General features: G+C 40.6%; 1 protein-coding gene across 1 annotated transcript in view; it reads left to right on the top strand.

The window, feature by feature from the left end:
• LOC126185491 (cyclic nucleotide-gated cation channel subunit A) overlaps positions 1 to 19,459 on the top strand; it is a 358,388-nt gene that overhangs the window by 110,079 nt on the left and 228,850 nt on the right. The window contains exon 3 of the mRNA XM_049928133.1: positions 1,927 to 2,085. Coding sequence (XP_049784090.1) covers positions 1,927 to 2,085 — 159 coding nt within the window. The remainder of the gene's footprint in view (positions 1 to 1,926; positions 2,086 to 19,459) is intronic.

Raw genomic sequence — 19,459 nt, 5'->3', positions numbered from 1 at the left:
GATCTTCATAAAACTCTAGGGCCTGAAGCGGAAATATTCAACGCTGTCCCACAACAAATTCAAAGTGTTTTTCAGCAGAAATTGGTCAAGAAAAATAATGTGTTACGTTAGTTTTTGAACGTCTCCCACATGTACCGCATCTTATTGCTGCCCTCTTCTTTGTCAAGTACGTGGTTGTCTTCTGAGTTGTTAACAGTGATAAAGGTGCTTGGCTTTTCTCTGAAAGTCTTTTAAATTATGTCCGCAGCTTGTGGTCTAGTGGCTATTTTTGCTACCTCTGGATCACGGGTCCCGGGTTCGATTCCCGGTCGGTTTGGGGATTTTTCCCAGCCCGAGGACTGGGTGATTGTGTCGTCCTCATCATTTTATCATCATCATCATTCGTGACAGTGGACAGATTGAACTGTGAAAAAGATTGGACTGTGGAAAAATTGGGACTTTGTACGGGCGCTGACGACCGTGCATTGTGCGGCACACAAACCAAACATTTTTCTATAGGCACGTCTTCCTGTTCACTACTTATTCATGCCTTGCGTGTCTTATCTTTTCATCCTGCTCTGCCAGTTTGCAGTTTCTGTCAGTCTTGGTTTTTAGATGTATGTATCGTCTTTACCTGCTTCATTTGCACCGGCCGCTGTGGCCGAGCGGTTCTAGGCGCTTCAGTCCGGAACCTCGCTGCTGCTACAGTCGCAGGTTCGAATCCTGCCTCGGGCATGGATGTGTGTGATGTCCTTAGGTTAGTTAGGTTTAAGTAGTTCTAAGCCTAGGGGACTGATGACCTCCCATAGTGCTTAGAGCCATTTGAATCATTTTTTGCTCCTTTATATTTGCTTCTCTCGTCATTTAGATTGAGTACCTCCTGGGTAATCCGAGTGTTTGTATTGGATCTTGTCTTTCTTGCGTATTTTATCATCTACTACCTTAACAATTTCGTGTCTAAAGTGTACCATTCGTTTTCATTTGGCCTACTTACCTGTTTAGGTTAATGATTGCCTAATGCTCTCTTTGAAACTGTGAACAATTTCTAGTTCTTTCATCTCATCCAGGCCCCAGCTCCATAAATGCTTACCGTTCAGCAATTTATTCAGTTTTAATCTGCACCTCATAATCAATAAATTATGGTCAGCGTATACATCGGCACCTGGAGGTCTTTTATAGTTTAAAATTTGATTTTAGTATCACTCGTCTTTTTGTATTCGTTATTAAGTTAGGACCGAAGTAGTGATGAGTGGGATACGACGGAAAGGGTGATTCAAACTGTCTCAGAGATGTTAAACTGTTACAAAAATTGAAGTAATCTTTGACCTCAGAGCCTAAAATACGAAAATACGTCGCGGTTGTGTGTGGAATTCAACTATCTGTTTCAAATAGAAAGTATAAAAATATTTAAATCTTCTGTAGATGATAACCGATTACAAAAAATGGTTCAAATGGCTCTGAGTACTATGGGACTTAACATCTATGGTCATCAGTCCCCTAGAACTTAGAACTACTTAAAGATAACTAACCTAAGGACATCACGCACATCCATGCCCGAGGCAGGATTCGAACCTGCGACCGTAGCAGTCGCGCGGCTCCGGACTGAGCGCCTAGAACCGTTAGACCACCGCGGCCGGCAATCGATTACATTTGCGAGTGTTCGTTTATCACCACCGTTTGCTGACTCAGTTACGCCAGTGGCCGCCTGATACTCCGATTAAAACATATATTTTTTTAAAAAATTGGGCTGGCTAACTTGTAAAAAAAAGGTCCGTTTCAAGTTTGCTGGGTAAACGGTGAAGTCGTATGTGAGGAATGCAATGGCGTCTGATGTTGGTGCCTGTCGATGACGTTACCCTGTCTGTAACCGTCAGAGATAGTCGCAGTTCCCAGCCTGCAGCGTGTACGAGGTGCGGCCTGTACTGGAGCGTGCGCGCCGTGTTGCAGAGGCGGTGGCGGCGCGCGGCGGGCGGCGACCCGCTGTCGGGCGGCGCGGACGGCTTCCTGGCCAAGTTCGCGGGCGCCGGCGACAGCGAGCAGGAGCCCAGGCCCTTCTGCTGGGGGGACCGGCTCGCCGTCGACCCGGCGCTGCCCTTCCACTACCGGGTACGTGCCTGCAGCCTACCTCCCTGCTCCTCTACTCGACTTACTGTCCGACTGAACACGTAGTTAATGGTGAAAACAACAGTCTTCGTTACAGAATTGGTTTTATTTCTTTATTTATTCATGGCGCGCGTTCGGCATAGTACAAAACACCTTCAGATTGATTAGCACAGTGTTGGTAAGTGGGTACTGAGTGCCACGATTACGGCAAAAAAAAATTGACTACCCTAGTCATATATAGGAAAATAAATCGAATCAGGTATGCGCTCATGTCATATGTTAAAAGCGGAATATGGCGTGAGCTCATATTTCTTTCTAATTATTTTACTATAGAGAGTGTCCCAGTTTAATCTATTCCTGCCGATATCAATGGAATGGCATAATTCTGCAAAAAAAAAAGTTGTAATGTTTGAAGTGTCCCAGTTTAATCTATTCCTGCCGATATCTATGGAACGCATAATTCTGCAAAAAAAAAAAAAAAAAAATAAAATAAAATAAAATAAAAATTGTAATGTTTAACTCGATATGACGTTGAACCCTGTTTACATTTTTGCAAATGGTAACCCCTATTTTTATTCCATATTCGTATTCTACTTGAAAAAAATACACATTGTTCGTAGGGAACATTTTTTTTCGACAAACCGATGATTTGTGGCCAGAGGAACTTCAGCTTACCTCTATCTCTAAAACGAAGCGAGATCGGGAAATATTTTCAATGAAGATCTTGTACGGTTTCTGATCTCTGTCCACGGGTTAAATTTTCGTGAACTTGAAACGGCCTAGAAACTCTTCAGTAGTGATTAACCTGAAAGGAAATACCGTCGCCATTAGCGGAACCCCATGTGCACCACGTGGTGGTTGCCCAGCGGACTTCGCACGTCGTTAGCGCTGAAAAGGGCTGATTAACATGGTTCTCATTGGAAATTTAGGATCTCAGATGCTCGACCAACTGCCCATTTTGACGAGATTGTTCTGAGTCCCATTAGACGAAATTCGCCAGAGTCTGACGAAGTGGAATTTTTCTAAATCCCTTAACATACATTTCTTCTAAGGCCATAAGAGAAAAATTTATGAGAGTCACGCCAGTCAAGAATCATTCTAAGTGAGCACAGCTGAGAAATTTTCAGAGTCTCCAAAGGCAAAATTTCTCTGAGGCCTTAGTCATGATTTCCAATTCCCCGACAGTGACGCTTATTGGTTAGCCTCAAAGCTCCACCCTTCTCTTTTCTGACTGTGCCGGCACAAGCACAATGCTGGTCTCTGATTCACCACCCTCCAAGTGCTGCACATTGGGTTCCGACGGTATTTGCCTTTGGGTTAACCCGTACTGAAGAATTTCAAGGCAGCTTAATTCAATACTGGAGATGAAATCGAAGGCTTTCGGTAGCGCAGCATGACCTTCCCCGCCAGTAGCATCAGTATACACGTCCATTATAAAGTACTACACTTTCTGCGGAGGCCGAGGATCGAGATATGGCAGTTAGTAGCGTGCGGTGTCGCAGCTAATGTTGATCGCAAATCCCTCTGTGGCACCCAATTATAGGAAATATTCACATCTTTACCTGTCGGATCGGTCCTGCACAAGAGTTTCCCAAACTGTATTCCATGGGCCACTGATGTTCTGAAGGATGGGAATAAGTGCTCCGCAAAAAATCCGTTAGTAAAATGGTCTTTTTCGTACATTTTTTCTTATTACTTAAAAAATTATTATGATTTCTGTGTTATTAGTTATGATTTGAAATTTAATTAATCACTGAATAAAACAAGTATCATTTTTAACAAAAACAACAATTTTATGAAACTTCGAAATAAACAAGGTGTTCCATCAAAGTAGCAGCATTGTCAAAGTGGTCTGTCAGAGGAAAAGTTCGGGAACCCCTGCTGTAGATGCATGTTGCAGAGTAACAGCAACTACAGTTCTCGCTGACAACTCACTCTTAAACAGATCGCATATCTGCTCCCTCTCAAATGGCGCCATTTTTTGGTATGATGTTCGTATTTTTACTCATATAAACCATCAGAAGTGAACACCACAAGTATTAAGTTTCGCTCTGAGAACACGGCTCAGGTAAACAGTTTTCTTGAAAACGATATATACCAAACTACTCCTCCTCTGGAGAACAATTAATTACTACAAGTTTGTGACAGTTTTAGCACTGAAAAGTTCAACTTAGGCTGAAAGCCGTAATGATGAAACAGAAAAAGTTGATTTTCACTCGGAAGTAGAGAAAAAGAGCGCAGTGAAAGTTGACGGTCGATGCCAAGCCCCTGGTCGTCTCTGATGCAGAGGCCAAGTGCCTGGTCCGCAGCTCGTGGTCGTGCGGTAGCGTTCTCGTTTCCCACGCCCGGGTTCCCGGGTTCGATTCCCGGCGGGGTCAGGGATTTTCTCTGCCTCGTGATGACTGGGTGTTGTGTGATGTCCTTAGGTTAGTTAGGTTTAAGTAGTTCTAAGTTCTATGGTCTGATGACCATAGATGTTAAGTCCCATAGTGCTCAGAGCCATTTGAACCATTTTTTTGAAGCCAAGTCCCTGCCGTGGTGCAGCAGGCGCTGGCGGCTCCTTCGGTCGGCGGTGGCTCGCGTGACACAACGTCGTATGTAACGAAGATTCCGATCGAGGCTCTGATTAGGGGACTGTGGATGCAGTCTGTGCCTGGCCCAGAGCTTGACTGAAGATGCCTCGGAGAAGCTTTGTGCCACCGTAAACACCCAGGCTGCATAGAGATACAGAGAAACTATTTGCTATCACGTGGCCCGCGGAGACAAACAGATCCGCGAGGCCAGCGACCTCTGGTGGCGCTTGCACTGCCGCCTGCTGGTCTAGGTAGCGCGCATGCCTGAGCTGTCATCTACCGATGTAACCCCTTCGAGGTTAGGCCACTTGGTAAAACATCGCTGTGAGAGGGGTTGCCGATCTGTAGGGCGTACAGCCAAAGCGCAGCAGTGAATCACTTCATTTCACATAATGAATATCAGATAATCTGTAATGGCCTTCATTACCTTGAGACGGGCTCTCCTCATTACATTTGCAGTCTTACAAATAGTCTAGCAGTCATGAAGCCAGTAATTGTTAGACTAGGATTTTTAAGTGGTACACCTTAATTTTTTTCTATTTGTGTAGTTGTAAATGGTTTATGATACAAAACAGCATTAAATAAGAACTCCAAATTGAAATTTTGTTGCAGCCTTTTCCACCTTTTTCCGTAGTCGGGTCATTTGTAATATTTCCTTCTTCTTCCACACCTTTAATTCTTTCATGACGGATTTCGTTAACCCTATTTAAAAGGGACAAATATGTCCCACTCTACCGTAAGTGGGCTGTAACACGGAAGAGGTATCTAGAAAATTTGCGTTATCTTATCGAAAATTAATATTTTCAATCTTCGCTGATGAAATATTTTATGACTGCTAAACGTTTTTGACAGAATATAGTTAAGTTATATTTGTCATGGGATTGTTTTACAAATGAGTACCTTTCTTCTTCGTCTCACTCTCAAGATAAGTTTCACAGCTCCCCCAGGCATTTCTAATAATATTTCAGGCCATTGGCGTTAGGCCTACCTTTCATATTCATTGTTTGAAATGCTCTGACATCTTCTTCGACACTTGCAAGCTTAAAAGCTCATCTGATACCCCGGCGTCGACCCTCCTATTCTAACACATGTTCATTCTTATAAGGGGAAGAAGGATATGAGGGAATATTCTTACATTTCTAGCGCTTTACTTACCCTGGAGCACTAAACGTTTATAAATCGGCTGTTGATCCAGCAGAAGTAACGAAGATACCACAAGATTTTCTGAATAAATGCTTTAACACTTGACGTATAGTGAAAAGAGAAACGTAATTTGTTAGTTCCCATCGTCAAAAATAATACACCAAAGTTTTTAAAAACAGGAAACTGTCAGATAGTCAAGAAAAAGTCGTTGAAACACTAACACAAATAACCGTGATTAAAACAATTATAAAATAAGCAACTTAAGAGACTAATTATGGATATCTCCGTTACTTACATAAATGAATTTCGGAAATTACGAAAACTTCTGACAAGGTTGACTCGGTAAGTATGTTAGTTCTAACAGTGGTTACCGCGAAGATTGTCTGAATCGTGGCGGCATAGTAACCACCCAAGGAGTTGCAATGGTTGGACGTCCCGTACGTCATACACAGTGGCGAGTGCTGCTTGCACTACTTATGATGATCTTCTGTTTGTTTACTTTTTCTGTTTATTTGCATCCATGATCCCGAAATCCAAAATGAGTGCTTGGAGAATGTACAGCCTCTGCTAACGGTATACTACGCCAACCACATCTCTGGCAACGGTTTCTACACAACGCTGGTGACTACTTTGAAGGACAGTGACAGGTGTAGACATGTAGCTCTTTTGTATCGGTTGTGAATAAATAGTTGCCACTATTTAAGTTCCAACCCTCGTATTTTAGTAGTGAGGGTATGAGGGTGACAGCTGTTGTAATGACTCAGTCTCAGTTGATAGAAAACACCAAGGAAATCGTGTCAATGGGAAGTGGAAAGCGCAGATCAATCCAAAATATAAGGCACTACCACAGTACCGTGAGACAGCAGTTTATTGCTGAGGCACTGGGATCCTGAAGTTCAAAAAATAGATATTAATTTTTTTATGGCACAGAGGCATCTCATTATGGAATCGAACCTTGAGATGAACGCTGGTAACTCTTTCCCCGCTGAGAGTATCTTAAAAGGTTATACCTTCATCCTGTATTTGAAGAAAACTATCACAAACCAGCCGAGTGGTAGCTGGTGATACTGGGTATTCTATCCTCTAAGGGCTTAGCGCTCGCTGCCTTGCTTGTATAGATTGTATGGTCTGCACAGACACTTTTTTTTAATAGGATTTTTATGTTGTGCACAAATTCCAACATCTTCTTAAACCATGGTCTTTTCCGGATGTACTTCTGACCAAAAAGCAATTCTGGTAGCTGGTGTCGGATGTCTTTTGAGTTCTTGTGGTGACATTTCCATAGGAAGTTTCATCCCCTTACTCATATTTCTTTAGAAGTCAAACAGCTGTTGACAGATATTTGGCTTCAAAAACGTTTTTATACAACGAAAAAATTTCATAAAAATTGTAATCCTCTATTTCGCCCTCGTAGGAGTTGACTTACCATAAAACATATTGAAACATGTATTTTTTTTTATTTCTAACCGAAAATTCAAATACAAGTTTCAGAGATTTGGTTTCAAAAAGGCTTTCGTACTTAAATATTGCCATAAAAACTTTCATCTCCTATTTTACCCCCTAGGAGTTCAGTTTCCGAAAACACGTATTCTTTTACTTGTAATAGAGAAGCAAAGTACAAATTTTCTTACGTTTTGCTTTACAAATTGTTGTAATGAAATATTTCCGCAATGTTTTTCATACCCTATTTCACCCCCTTAGAGCACGAATTTCCAAAAACACTGAAACACACAATTTTTTATTTCCAACCGGGAAGCAAAATTCAGCGCTTCCATAGTGAAATATTTTCATAAAACATCTCGAATTTCATTCTCTTAGAAGATGAATTTCCAAAAAGACCGAACCACCTGCTTTTTATTTCTAAACAAGAAGACAAATACCAATTTTCACAGATTTAGCTCTAAAAATGCTTTAGTAGTTCTTTAATAATGATTTATTTTCAAACAAAACTTTCACCCACTATTTGACCACAATAGGAGTTAAATGCCCAAAAATGATAAACCACGCATTTCTTTATTTCTGACCGTGAAACTAAATACAGATTTTCGTAGATCTAGCTTCAAAATTGCCTTAATAGTGACATATTTTCAAGAAACCTTTCATCCCATACTTCACACCCTTATGGGTGACATTTAGAAAAATACCTTCTTAAGCTATGCCTATAGTACAAGATCAACAGCCTCTCCAAATTTCAAGTTTTGTCCTTAGCAGTGGGGTGGGCAACGACGAGTCAGTCAAGAAATTTTCTTTTGTGCTGTGTAAAGAGATGGAACCACTAATAAACATAACGGATATGTATTGAATATCTAATGAAACGTATGCTTTTGTTAATTTTAATTTCTTGAGAATAGAAGCAAAAAAATCTACATATACATCAACGTCTATATCTATACTCCGCGAGACATCTTACGGTGTGTGGCGGAAGGCACCTCCGTTACCAATAACATCGTTCCCTCTCTCTGTTCCACTCGTGAATGGTATGTCGGAAAAACGAATATCTATAAGCCTCTGTATGAGCTCAAATTTATCTGATTTTTTTTTTCGCAGTCATATTGCGAGATTTCAACAGTTAACATCCCCGTGACACACAACCCCTCTATTGGAACGTCAGTCACTGTAGCTTGTTCATCATCTCCGTTAGTCTGTGCGTGCACTGGATGATCCCGTGACGAAACGCATGGCTTTTCTTTTGATGTTCTTTCTGTCGATGTCAACCTGTTAAGAGGAAAGTACTGAGTTTTTTCTGCTAAAAGTCCTGAATTCAGTTACAAATGTGACCTGATATGCGGAAAGCTTGTATTTTGTTCAGTGAACCACAATGCGGAACTGCACCGGGTGCCTTCCGGAAGACAAGAGTATACAGCATCAGCCTGGGCGCTGTCACCTCCCGAGCCGTTTGTTCGTCTGAAAGAAAAAAAAAATTACGTGTTCAAATAGCTGTTTGTTCGTGATCTCTGCTGTCTGGAAGCTATGCCTCTGATCTCTGGAACCAGGATCTGAAAATTCTTACAAAATTTAGTGTTGACTTTTGATCTTAATTAAATCATAAGATCAGTGACAGTTATGAAGTCAGATAAGATTACGTTTTTATCTTTAAGGGATACATGAGAGCTTTACATACCGCAAGACATCGATTTTTTTTTTTTTTTTACTCAAACAAGTGAACCCCTTTTTCTTAATTTCGCACGACAGTCGACCGTAGGCGCATTGTATGAAACGTCCCCTTAGAACATTTATATAGGACTGAGCTTAAACTCACACACAATATTTTTAGCGCAACGCAATCTGACTTTCAAAAATCCCTGCAAAAGAATAGCCCTGACTAACATTAATCTATACCTTTCACAAATCACTTACCTCACCAAAAATCTCCGTTACTCGAACTACTGCAATACAGCGAGCGCCACTACTGCCAGCTAAATAAAAGATTCAAACTACGGAAGGCACTAACTACTGATAGGCATAGTTAGCAAATGAAAGATTTTAATAGAGAACAAACAATGTATTTACCTTAATAGTGTTGAAAAAGCATAATATACATAGCAGTTCATAATATACATTCTGTACTCAAAAATCCGCCATCTCATTTCCCACATCCACCACTGCTGGCGGCTCACCTCCAACTGCCCAACGCTATGCGCTGTTAACATCCAGCTGCCGCTGCGCAACACTACAATGGCAGACAACAATGCAAACTAGCCACAGACGGCACACAGCACTTCTCATACAGAGCGCTACGTAACGTTGCCAATAAGAAAACATAAACAGCCTACTTACAATTGTAGAGGTAAAAATTTCCAACACGCCCTAATGAAATTCTCTGTAGGTCAGCGTAGCTAATGCGAACATACGTGAAAACCATATTCAAAATAAACCAAAGGCAAAAAGAGAGATGTTACACTGCCTTTGTCTGCGGCGCTCTGGATTGTATGGACGAACAGAGCGAGCTCACTTTCTCTGTTTACGGAATCCATTTTGGTTTTTAAAGAGGAGGCTCCCTTCTCCAGAAAAATCATAATGCGTGAGCACAGAACATGTTGTACAATTCTAAAATAGATTGAGGTCAGCAATATTGGTGTATAATTATGTACATCAGTTCCACGACCATTCTTGTAAACAGAAATGACTATGCTTTCTTCCAAACGCTCGGTATGCTACGTTGTTCCAGTGACCTACTACCTTCTATAAGGGATACGAGTTCTTTCATTGTATTTCAGCCGGTTCAGGTGCCTTTGCACTAATGAGCGATTTTAGTTGACTTTCTGGCTCAGTACCTGTCTTTTTAATGTTCCTAAAATTGCTGAAAGTAGGAAGCGTATTACAATGTTCCGCAGTTACAATTTCGGAATACCGGATTCAGTATATCGGTCTTCTCTTTGTCATCTTCCGTTTCGGTGCTATTATGATCACCGACAGACCGCTTAGGCGGACTTCGCGTAAAACAAGTAATCAGCACCACTTGCAAAATTTTACTTTCGAATTCTTTGAACGCTTCTCACATTGCTCTCTATACGTTCGTTCTAGATTCCTTCATATTCTGTTTGCCAACTAGACTCTGGCTTCACTTTAATATATGATGGCGCTCTCTTTGCATTCCTAATAGCATTCTAAGACGGCTGTTCCATCATGGTGGGTCTTCACTAACCATGATAAAATCGCTCGATACACACTTGTCTAGGGAGTATGCAAAATTGGTGAAAAGTTTCAAAAAAGCGTGTTTTGTGTTGTGACCTAGAGGATTAAATTCTGATAAAGTACGGATAGTTCCTACAGATCAAGTTTTGTCATGGTGTTGGTAAGTTCCTTTGGGACCAAACTGCTGAAGTCATCGGTCCCTAGGCTTACACACTCCTTAATCTAACTTAAACTAACTTACGCTAAGGACAACACACACATCCATGCCCGAGGGAGGACTCGAACCTCCGACGGGGGGAGCCGCGCGAACCGTGGCAAGACGGCTAGGCCACTCGGCTACACCGCGCGGCCTTTGTCATGTTGCTTGTTCTGCAACTAAAAACACGAGCACGTGCATCGTGCATGCTATTCGTCTCAGAGTAGCACTTATAGCCAACGTCTTCAATTATTTGTCGGATATATTCCAGTCTCAGTCCTCCCTAATAGTTTCCAACCTCTGCAGACACAGTGATCTGCATCAGTTGGTCCTTCGCTTTCCATGGACTCAGATGTGCTATTGAAAGTTGTCATGCAACGGAATAACGTGATGAAGAGGGTGGTCCTGACAAATGAGTCCAGCGTGTTGATTCTGGTAGAAAATATTAATAATCTCCAGAATGAGATTTTCACTCTGCAGCGGAGTAGGAAAGTAGTAGACGAGGTACTGGTAGAATTGAAGCCGTGAGGACGGGTCGTGATTCGTGCTTGGGTACCTCAGATTGTAGAGCATTTGCCCGCAAAAGACAAAGCTCCCGAGTTCGAGTCTCGGTCTGGCACACAGTTTTAATCTGCCAGAAAGTTTCATTAATAATCTCGATAAAAAGGGGATTATTCTATCTACTGAAATAATAGATCGGTTCTATTAGCCCCTGATGTATTACAAACCCTCTGTATCAATTGCATAATACGAATTTTCTGCCGAAATGATGTTGAGAAGAATAACGCTCAAAGAAAACAGAACAAATAATCTTCATGGACAAAGAGCAATCTGAGCTAATGATTGATTCATCTGACAAAGACCGCAGGTTTGGAAGACAGAAAAAGTCATCTTACAAATCATTGATGAAAGGAAACGATCGTGGTGTCCACACAGTGATTTCTCCGACATTACCACAGGGCGTAGAATGTCACAAGCAACCTCCATAGCTAACTCGATCTTTAACGAGCGTTGAAACACCTAATCAGAAGTATCGTGATTCTAAAATTTAAGTTAGTCAAAACTACGCACCTACCGAACGAATGATAACTCCCATTCTCGTTCGCCTGTGCTGCAGATTCTCACCATGATTTAAGCGGTAGGATGGAGTAGTGATGACGGCTGCCGATAGATTGGTCGTTATACGCCATGTTCTCCCTAAGAAGTACCTCCCATCTCCATACAAAGTCAGGGGAAGAGCTGGAGAGACAGAGTGTTCCTGCAGAGCTGTAGCACCCACATGTTTCCACTGAGCTGTCGAACCAGAATCCCTAGGCAGAGCCGTAGCCTCTCTGCTCTCCCAGAATTTCACAGTAACTGTCTTTCGCCATTCGCAAGATTCTGTTAAATTCTGGCCAGCGATAATGTTCGTAACAAATCTGCTAAACTCCCCTCGTAGGAAAATTTTTATCAGCCAGCCAGTGGTTCGTGTTTTCGCGAACACTGTTCGTAAAAGTTACGTACAAAAATACCACTCTTCACAGATGGTTTTATTTCGGCCAATCTGCGGTTCTCTCGTGTCTGTAATATTCTCAGGAAGCGACCTGCAACCTCCCACTCTCTCGTTATTTTCAGGGGCGGCCCGTGTAACTCGTACCTGCGTTTTCTACGAGTGGTTATTGACGCGGTGTTCTGCTTACGGCATCTCGCCTCCACAAAGGGAGAAAGGAAATTCTAAAACGCGCTCAGCTATTTATCGTCCCACTTTAACTTGCGATGTTTAATTGCAAGTGATGGCCCACTCTCCTGCTGTCTAGGAAGGCTGCCAGACACCAAACCAAATTCTATAGAGCTGTGCTCTGACTGGATAACTTTGCCTTTTAAAAGTGGGCAGTATTCTGCACAGGACCAAGTTTTCCTCATGCGTCATTATACCGGCGTTTTAAGGTAGAGTCGATGTACTCTCGAGCTTTGGTGACCACTGTATTCAGGGAAAATTTCTGCAACTGCTGGCGGTCGTCACCTGTCCTAAACAAATCAAGCGGCGGCCTACGTTCCCTGCATCGAGTGTCTGTAGCACTACTCTTTGAAAACGAAGCCGACTCCCCGGTGACTACTCTGAAGGATGCAGTGTACTTATAAATGGTGGAAAAATTGAAATTTTTACGGCTTTATTAAATTCTATAGTCTTTCCTGATTACACTGATATGTTCATTATAGGGTTTAAAACAAAAATGACATATATACCAAATTTTAAAGTTATGGTAATGTATGCCGCCAAGTCCCCTTAATTTCTGTTACAGAAACCACTATTGTTTCGAAAAGAAGTATGAACTTCCTGTTTCCTGTGATTAAACGTATGATACATTGTATATGTTGGTAACAGTGCAGGTTTCTAGTGTCTGTAAATGATTATCTTTGCTAGTATTAACTTTTGTTTCGTTGAAGCAGTTTCTTCACGTGTTACTGAATGTTTGTTGCCTAAGTGCTACATATATTTGTGTAAGTACATATCCTTTAGTGTGCAATAAATACGAACTATGCCACGCATCAAGAAGTTCAATAAAAGGAAATTCCGTGGTAACCAATTCACTAACAAAACAAGCCACACTGTTGAAAGTAACTTATGTATCAGTACTTCAGGGAAGAAACTCCCACATGGCACGCCTCCTGGTGATTCAAATTTTTGTGTTAACAATTACACTGTTTGTAGTGGATTTGTTGTTGTTGATGTGGGCATCTTATCTTCTTTTACAAAGGACGTGGCGAGGTGTAAACAATGTGATGATGTACGCTGTCTGCAAATAACTGAACAACAAAGTAGCAGGAAGAGTTTACCGACAAAATTAATTGTTCTGTGTAGATCCTGCAATAAATCTACCTCGAAAATGACTTCGAACATTGTGCATAATTCATATGATGTGAACTTGAAGTTAGTGTATGCAATGCGTGCAACAGGAAAAGGAAAAAAGGCTGCTCAAACGTTTTGTAGTTTGAGGGACGTTCCTCCTCCTCCAAGTAGGTTCAGCAAGTACATAAAAATACTGTTAGGTGCCTTGATGGTTGTATCTGAAGCATCTATGAAACATGCAGTAGAAGGAACTGTAGATTTTAGTGGAATCAGGGACATTGCTGTTGCACTTGATGGGACATGGCAACGTCGAGGACATCGTTCCTTGAATGGTGTTGTAAGTGCTACTTCTGTGGAGAATGGAAAATTTGTTGATGCTGAGTGCTTATAGAAGTATTGCCACACCTGTTATGGTAACACTGAAGGACATCAGTGTTCTAAGAATTATGATGGTTACAGAGGAGGTACGGAGAGTGAGGGAGCTCTAAAAATATTTCAGAAGTCGGTGCCCGTTTGTAACGTTTGTATACGAAGTACCTAGGCGATGGGGACTCTAAAGCTTTCAATAAAATTAATGAGTTCAATGTTTATAGTGATACCTTGGTAACAAAACTGGAGTGTTGTGGACATGTGCAAAAGAGGATGGGTGCTAGATTGAGGAAGAAACTTAGAGAAATGAAAGGAAAGTTGCTATCTGATGGAAAATCTCTGTCTGGCCGAGGCAGATTGACAGAAACTGAAATAGACCTTCTTCAGAGTTATTACGGACTGGCCATTAGACGAACTGCACCTCTGAATGATGTTACAGCAATCAAAAAAGCTGTATAAGTTGTCCACAGAATACCACCCTGTTCACGGACTTTGCGCTAAAGTAGCAGATTCTTGGTGTGGTTACCAGAAAGCAAAAGAAAGTGGTCAAATATACCGTCACAAGCATTCACTTCCTGAGCCTGTTAGGAATGAAATAAAACCAATTTTTAAAGACCTGAGTGATCCTGTTTTGCTTAGCAAATGTCTTCTTGGGGGCACTCAGAATACAAGTGAGAGTTTCAACCATTGCATATGGAAAAGATTACCCAAGAATATTTTTGTGGGACTAAATAAATTAAAAGTTGGTGTACTAGATGCAGTGATATGTTTCAATGATGGGATGATAGGAAGGTCGGAAGTTCTGAGAAATATAGGCACGAAATGTGGCTCTAACATGGAAGATCAATTGCTTGCGTGTGACAAACAACGGGTGCATGAAGCTGAAAGATTCGCTCTTCAAGTTACCAAATAAGCAAGAGGTGCTAAAAGGAATGCCAAGAAGAAGCTTGAAGTTGAAGAAAGGCTGCAGGATTAAGACTATACTTCAGAAATGTTCTGAGACGCAGTTTAATTGGACTTATATCTTCATTCGCAATTTCCCGCAAGTTGTATTTTTCAGAATTGAGTACAAATATTTCCTAACGTATATAAATCATTGCTCTATTTTTTTCTGTAACTTGCAATAGTTCATACTTATGTAGTAAACCTAAGCTTTATTGCAGAATCAACCAAGTTATATAAAAAATAACATTTTTATTAGAAAAAAATTATAAAAATTAAAATACAAGATGTGATATTTTTCGTCCTTGTAATATACATAATAGGTGGAATTAACTAGGTCTAGTACCTCAGCCATCATGTCATGCATATCTGGTAAAAATTTGGTCTCCTTCGAATGTATAACATTGGATTAAATGGTACCTCAATTTGAAAAGCATTTTGGAAAAAAATGCATCAATATCATTGTAATTTTTAATAACCCTAAGCAGGTTCAAAAATATTCAAAATACTTCTGTTTTGTTTAGAATGTGTGCTGCATTACCTGATATCGACAAAAAATCTGTAAAACAGTGCCTGAAAGAAATAGCTGTTGATTTTTACTTAATATTGAGCCGGAAAAGTACCCTGTATCCTGAAGTCACGGAGCCTAACTGTCCCTTCCTACACGATCCAGCGATGCGGCTACAGAAAAGTTTCACACGCAGTAGCTACTGCGTGCGGATAAAATAATAAAATGAGAACCGACGACTTAGTCGATGCAATCACTGAGGTTGCTCATAATCAGCATTGACGTATTTAATCGGTACAGAAATTTCTCGGATGCGAAAAATGAATTAAGGAAATGAAATAAAAATGAGACGAGACAGCCCAAAACAGAACGACGCTTTTCACCGTGGAAGTTACTCCATGACGTCTTGACACTTGTTCTATCATCCCGTTCTTTATTTGTGAGTGTTCTCCATCAGTTCCTTTCTTTGCCGATCCTGTCAAGAATCTTCTCATTTTTTATTAGTATGCCTAATTTTCAACATCATTCTGTAACGCCACGTCTCAAACATTCGTATCTGTTCTTCCTGCTTTTCCGACGGTAAGTAATTCACTATCATACAATCCTGTTCTAAACTTACATACTCAGAAATATATTACACAAATTAAGACCTTCGTTTGATACTACTCTGCTTTTTATGTCCTTTTTGTTTCGTCCGCCATGCGTTATTTTGCTTCCAAGGTAGCAGAATTCCTTCTCCTCGTCTGTTTCGTAGTCCCCAATCTTGATGTGATTTTTATCACTTACTTAATTTCTGCTACTCCTTCTTACTGCCGTCTTTCTTCGGTTTAGTCTCAATCCATTATCTGTGTCCAATGGACTGTGAATTCCGTTCAGTATGTCTTTAGTCCTTCCTCACTTTCACTGTGGATGACAACTTCATTAGCGAATCTTATCACTTCCTTTCAACCTGGATTTTAATCCCATGATGGACCTTTCTTTTATTTATGACATTGCTTCTTTGATGTGTAGGTTGAACAGTAAGTGAGAAACACACCATCACTGCGTTACACTCTTTTCAATCAGAGCACTTCATTCTCGACCTTCATTTTTATTGTTCCTTCTTGGGTTTTGTATATTATCCGTCTTTCGCTATAGCTTACATCTCTTTTTCGAAAAATTTCTAACATCTTGTATCATTTCACGTTCTCTAAAGCTTTTTCAATGTTGACAAATCCTCCGAACGTGTCTAGATTCAATTGTTAAGCGCAGCGCCAAGACTGCCTCTATGGTGTCTTAACTTTTCCTAAATTCACAGCGATCTTCACCTAACAGATACTCAACTTTTTTTCTATTTTTCTGGTATTGTTTTTGTCAGGAACTTTGATGCGTGATCTGTTAAGGTAAATGTACGGTGGTTTTCGCACTTATCTGCCCATACTATCTTTAGGACTGTGTGAATGATATTTTTCCAGGAGTCTGATGATATGTCTCCAGTCTCTTACATTCTGCACACAAACTTGAATAGTCACTTGGTTTTCATGACCACCAATGGTTTCAGAAATTTCAAAGGCGCATTATATATGTCTTCCGACTTATTTAATGCGAGTTTTCCGAAGCTCTGTTAAACTCTGGCTGTACTACTGGATGATCTATGTCATCCGTGTTGACTCTCATTTCTTCCTCTATCACGTCATTAGACAGTCTCTTCAGGTCGTCGAGACACACCGGCTATCTGTTCTCCCCTCTGAGTTTAACACTCCATATGCGTGTTTAAATCTTAGACTTACTCGTGACCGAGCGAGGTGGCGCAGTGGTTAGCACACTGGACTCGCATTCGGGAGGACGACGGTTCAATCCCGCGTCCGGCCATCCTGATTTAGGTTTTCCGTGATTTCCCTAAATCGATCCAGGCAAATGCCGGGATGGTGCCTTTGAAATGGCACGGCCGACTTCCTTCCCCATCCTTCCCTCATCCGATGAGACCGATGACCTCGCTGTTTGGTCTCTTCCCCCCAAACAAACAACAACAACAAACAACTTATTCGTGTATAAATGACTTCTTCACGTTGTCGATTCATACTAAATAGCTATAATTGGATAGGTACGACGAAATGGCCTTTGGAATACTCACATGGTTTCGTAACTCGGATGTTTCTTTGGTTGCCAACGCCGGTTTCATCATGCTTGATAAATTTGTGTAAGTAAATCCCGCCAATGGAGAACAAGCACGTCCGTTTCTAGTTTTTGACATTTCAGTTTCAATGAAATGTCTCCTCAAAATGGTTCTTGCGAGTTTCATGTAACTGAAATACAAGAGCGTAATAGAGATCCTTTCGTAATTTGCACTCTACAGGAAATCTAGAGAACGGTGGCAAAAATGTTTTGGATATTAAGAGAAGTACATTCTACCTGCAGGACAATCACCATTTTAGTTACATGTATTCATGACACGTGTCTGCGTAAAATAGCATAGCCAATTTACATGTACATCTACATGACTACTCTGGAATTCACACTTAAGTGCATGTCAGAAGGTTGAGCGAACCACATTCAAACTATTTCTCTTCCATTCCATTATAGACAAGCGCAAGGGTAAAACGAACACTTACATCTTTTCGTGCGACGTATGATTTCTCTTAATTTATTACGATGACCACTTCTCCCTTTGTAGGTGTGTGTCAACAGATTATTTTCGCATATGGAGGAGAAAGTTCATGATGGAAATGTCACGAAAAGAACTCGCCGCAATGAAAAAAGGCCCTGGCTACAATTATTGCCACCACAGCTCACGTATAATACCAGTGACAGTTTCTTCCCTGTTTTGCAATGATATAACAACTATTTAGCTGTCCTCCATCAATCCTGTCTGGTAAAGATCCGAAACCGCACAACAGTACTCTAGCAGAGGGCGGACAAGCGTAATGTAGGCACTCGCTTTCGTGGATTTGTTGCATCTTTCAAATGTTCTGCCTTACCCATAGTATTACTTATGTGATCGTAATATTGCCTAAGGTATGAAATACGTAAATTTAAATTTATCACAATACAGTTACCAAATTCATTCTTGATTCTTAAGAAATGTATTCCACAATACGTTTCTTCCGTCATAAATGAAACAGGTAAATACGGAATATGCGCTGTTACAGGATACTTTTTAATGTGTTCTTGTTACATGCACATTAGTAAAGAACGATATCTCTGTTCTCAAGTACTTCATTACAAAAGTCTTACATATTAAAAGTTCAAGTTTCATCAAGCCATTTTTAATTTACTAATAATAATAGTGGTAGTAATAATAACAATAATAGTAATATCACGGCGTTCACTTAGAGCAATTGAAGGAAATAGTAATATTTTGCCAATATTATGGCACCTTAATACATGTTCAAGTTGTCTGTCAAAATACTTAAATATTTTCATTTGTAAGATAACTCCGGCAGATTAAGTCTTACTGCCTGAAGTTCGTAAGTCATTAATGGAAATTTGTCACTGACATATGGAAGAAAGCTCTCTGACGTTATTCTGCTGAGTGATGTAGGATAAAAATTTGAAATGTCATTCTGTATGTCTGTTTTTTCTGGTGATGCGATTCACAATAGCTTGAATCAGATAACACTTCTTGATAAGCACCCTTCGCCTCTCATCGATCGCTTTCCATGTGCAGTTCACGAGAATTTATTCAACCTAAGATTTTACTTTCCCGCTCTCAGACGAGGGAAACGCTTCAATCTTTGCGACGTGATCAGAAACAGCATAAATTATGCAGATTTAGAAACGCTTTTCTGTCGTACCGTTCAGAAAGCACAGTCGTCTCGAAATATTGCATATACTCAAAGGGATCGATAATATTGACGTTCTGGAATTTAGTGCACCGTGAGCGGCTGTAACAGAGTTGGTGGTTCGCTTCATTGTACACGTGTGTGTGTGTGTGTGTGTGTGTGTGTGTGTGTGTGTGTGTGTGTGGATGGAGAGGGGACCGTGTACTTTATTTAGTTTTTCTGGTGATTTTCGGCTATTTCCATACATGATAGGTGTGAAGGAAACCTAATAAAACAACACACCATAGATACAGTTCTGTATCGAAGGAAATACAGCAATTGTTACTTGTACAATCAGATTGCATCATTAAGATAATTCATTATATTAGATAAATGTATATTATATAGTACAAGAAATATAGTATTCTATATGTAACTGCT

Source organism: Schistocerca cancellata, chromosome 1 (genome assembly GCF_023864275.1).
Source record: "Schistocerca cancellata isolate TAMUIC-IGC-003103 chromosome 1, iqSchCanc2.1, whole genome shotgun sequence".
NCBI classification, from domain to species: domain Eukaryota; kingdom Metazoa; phylum Arthropoda; class Insecta; order Orthoptera; family Acrididae; genus Schistocerca; species Schistocerca cancellata.
This window is presented reverse-complemented; position numbering and strand designations above follow the sequence as displayed.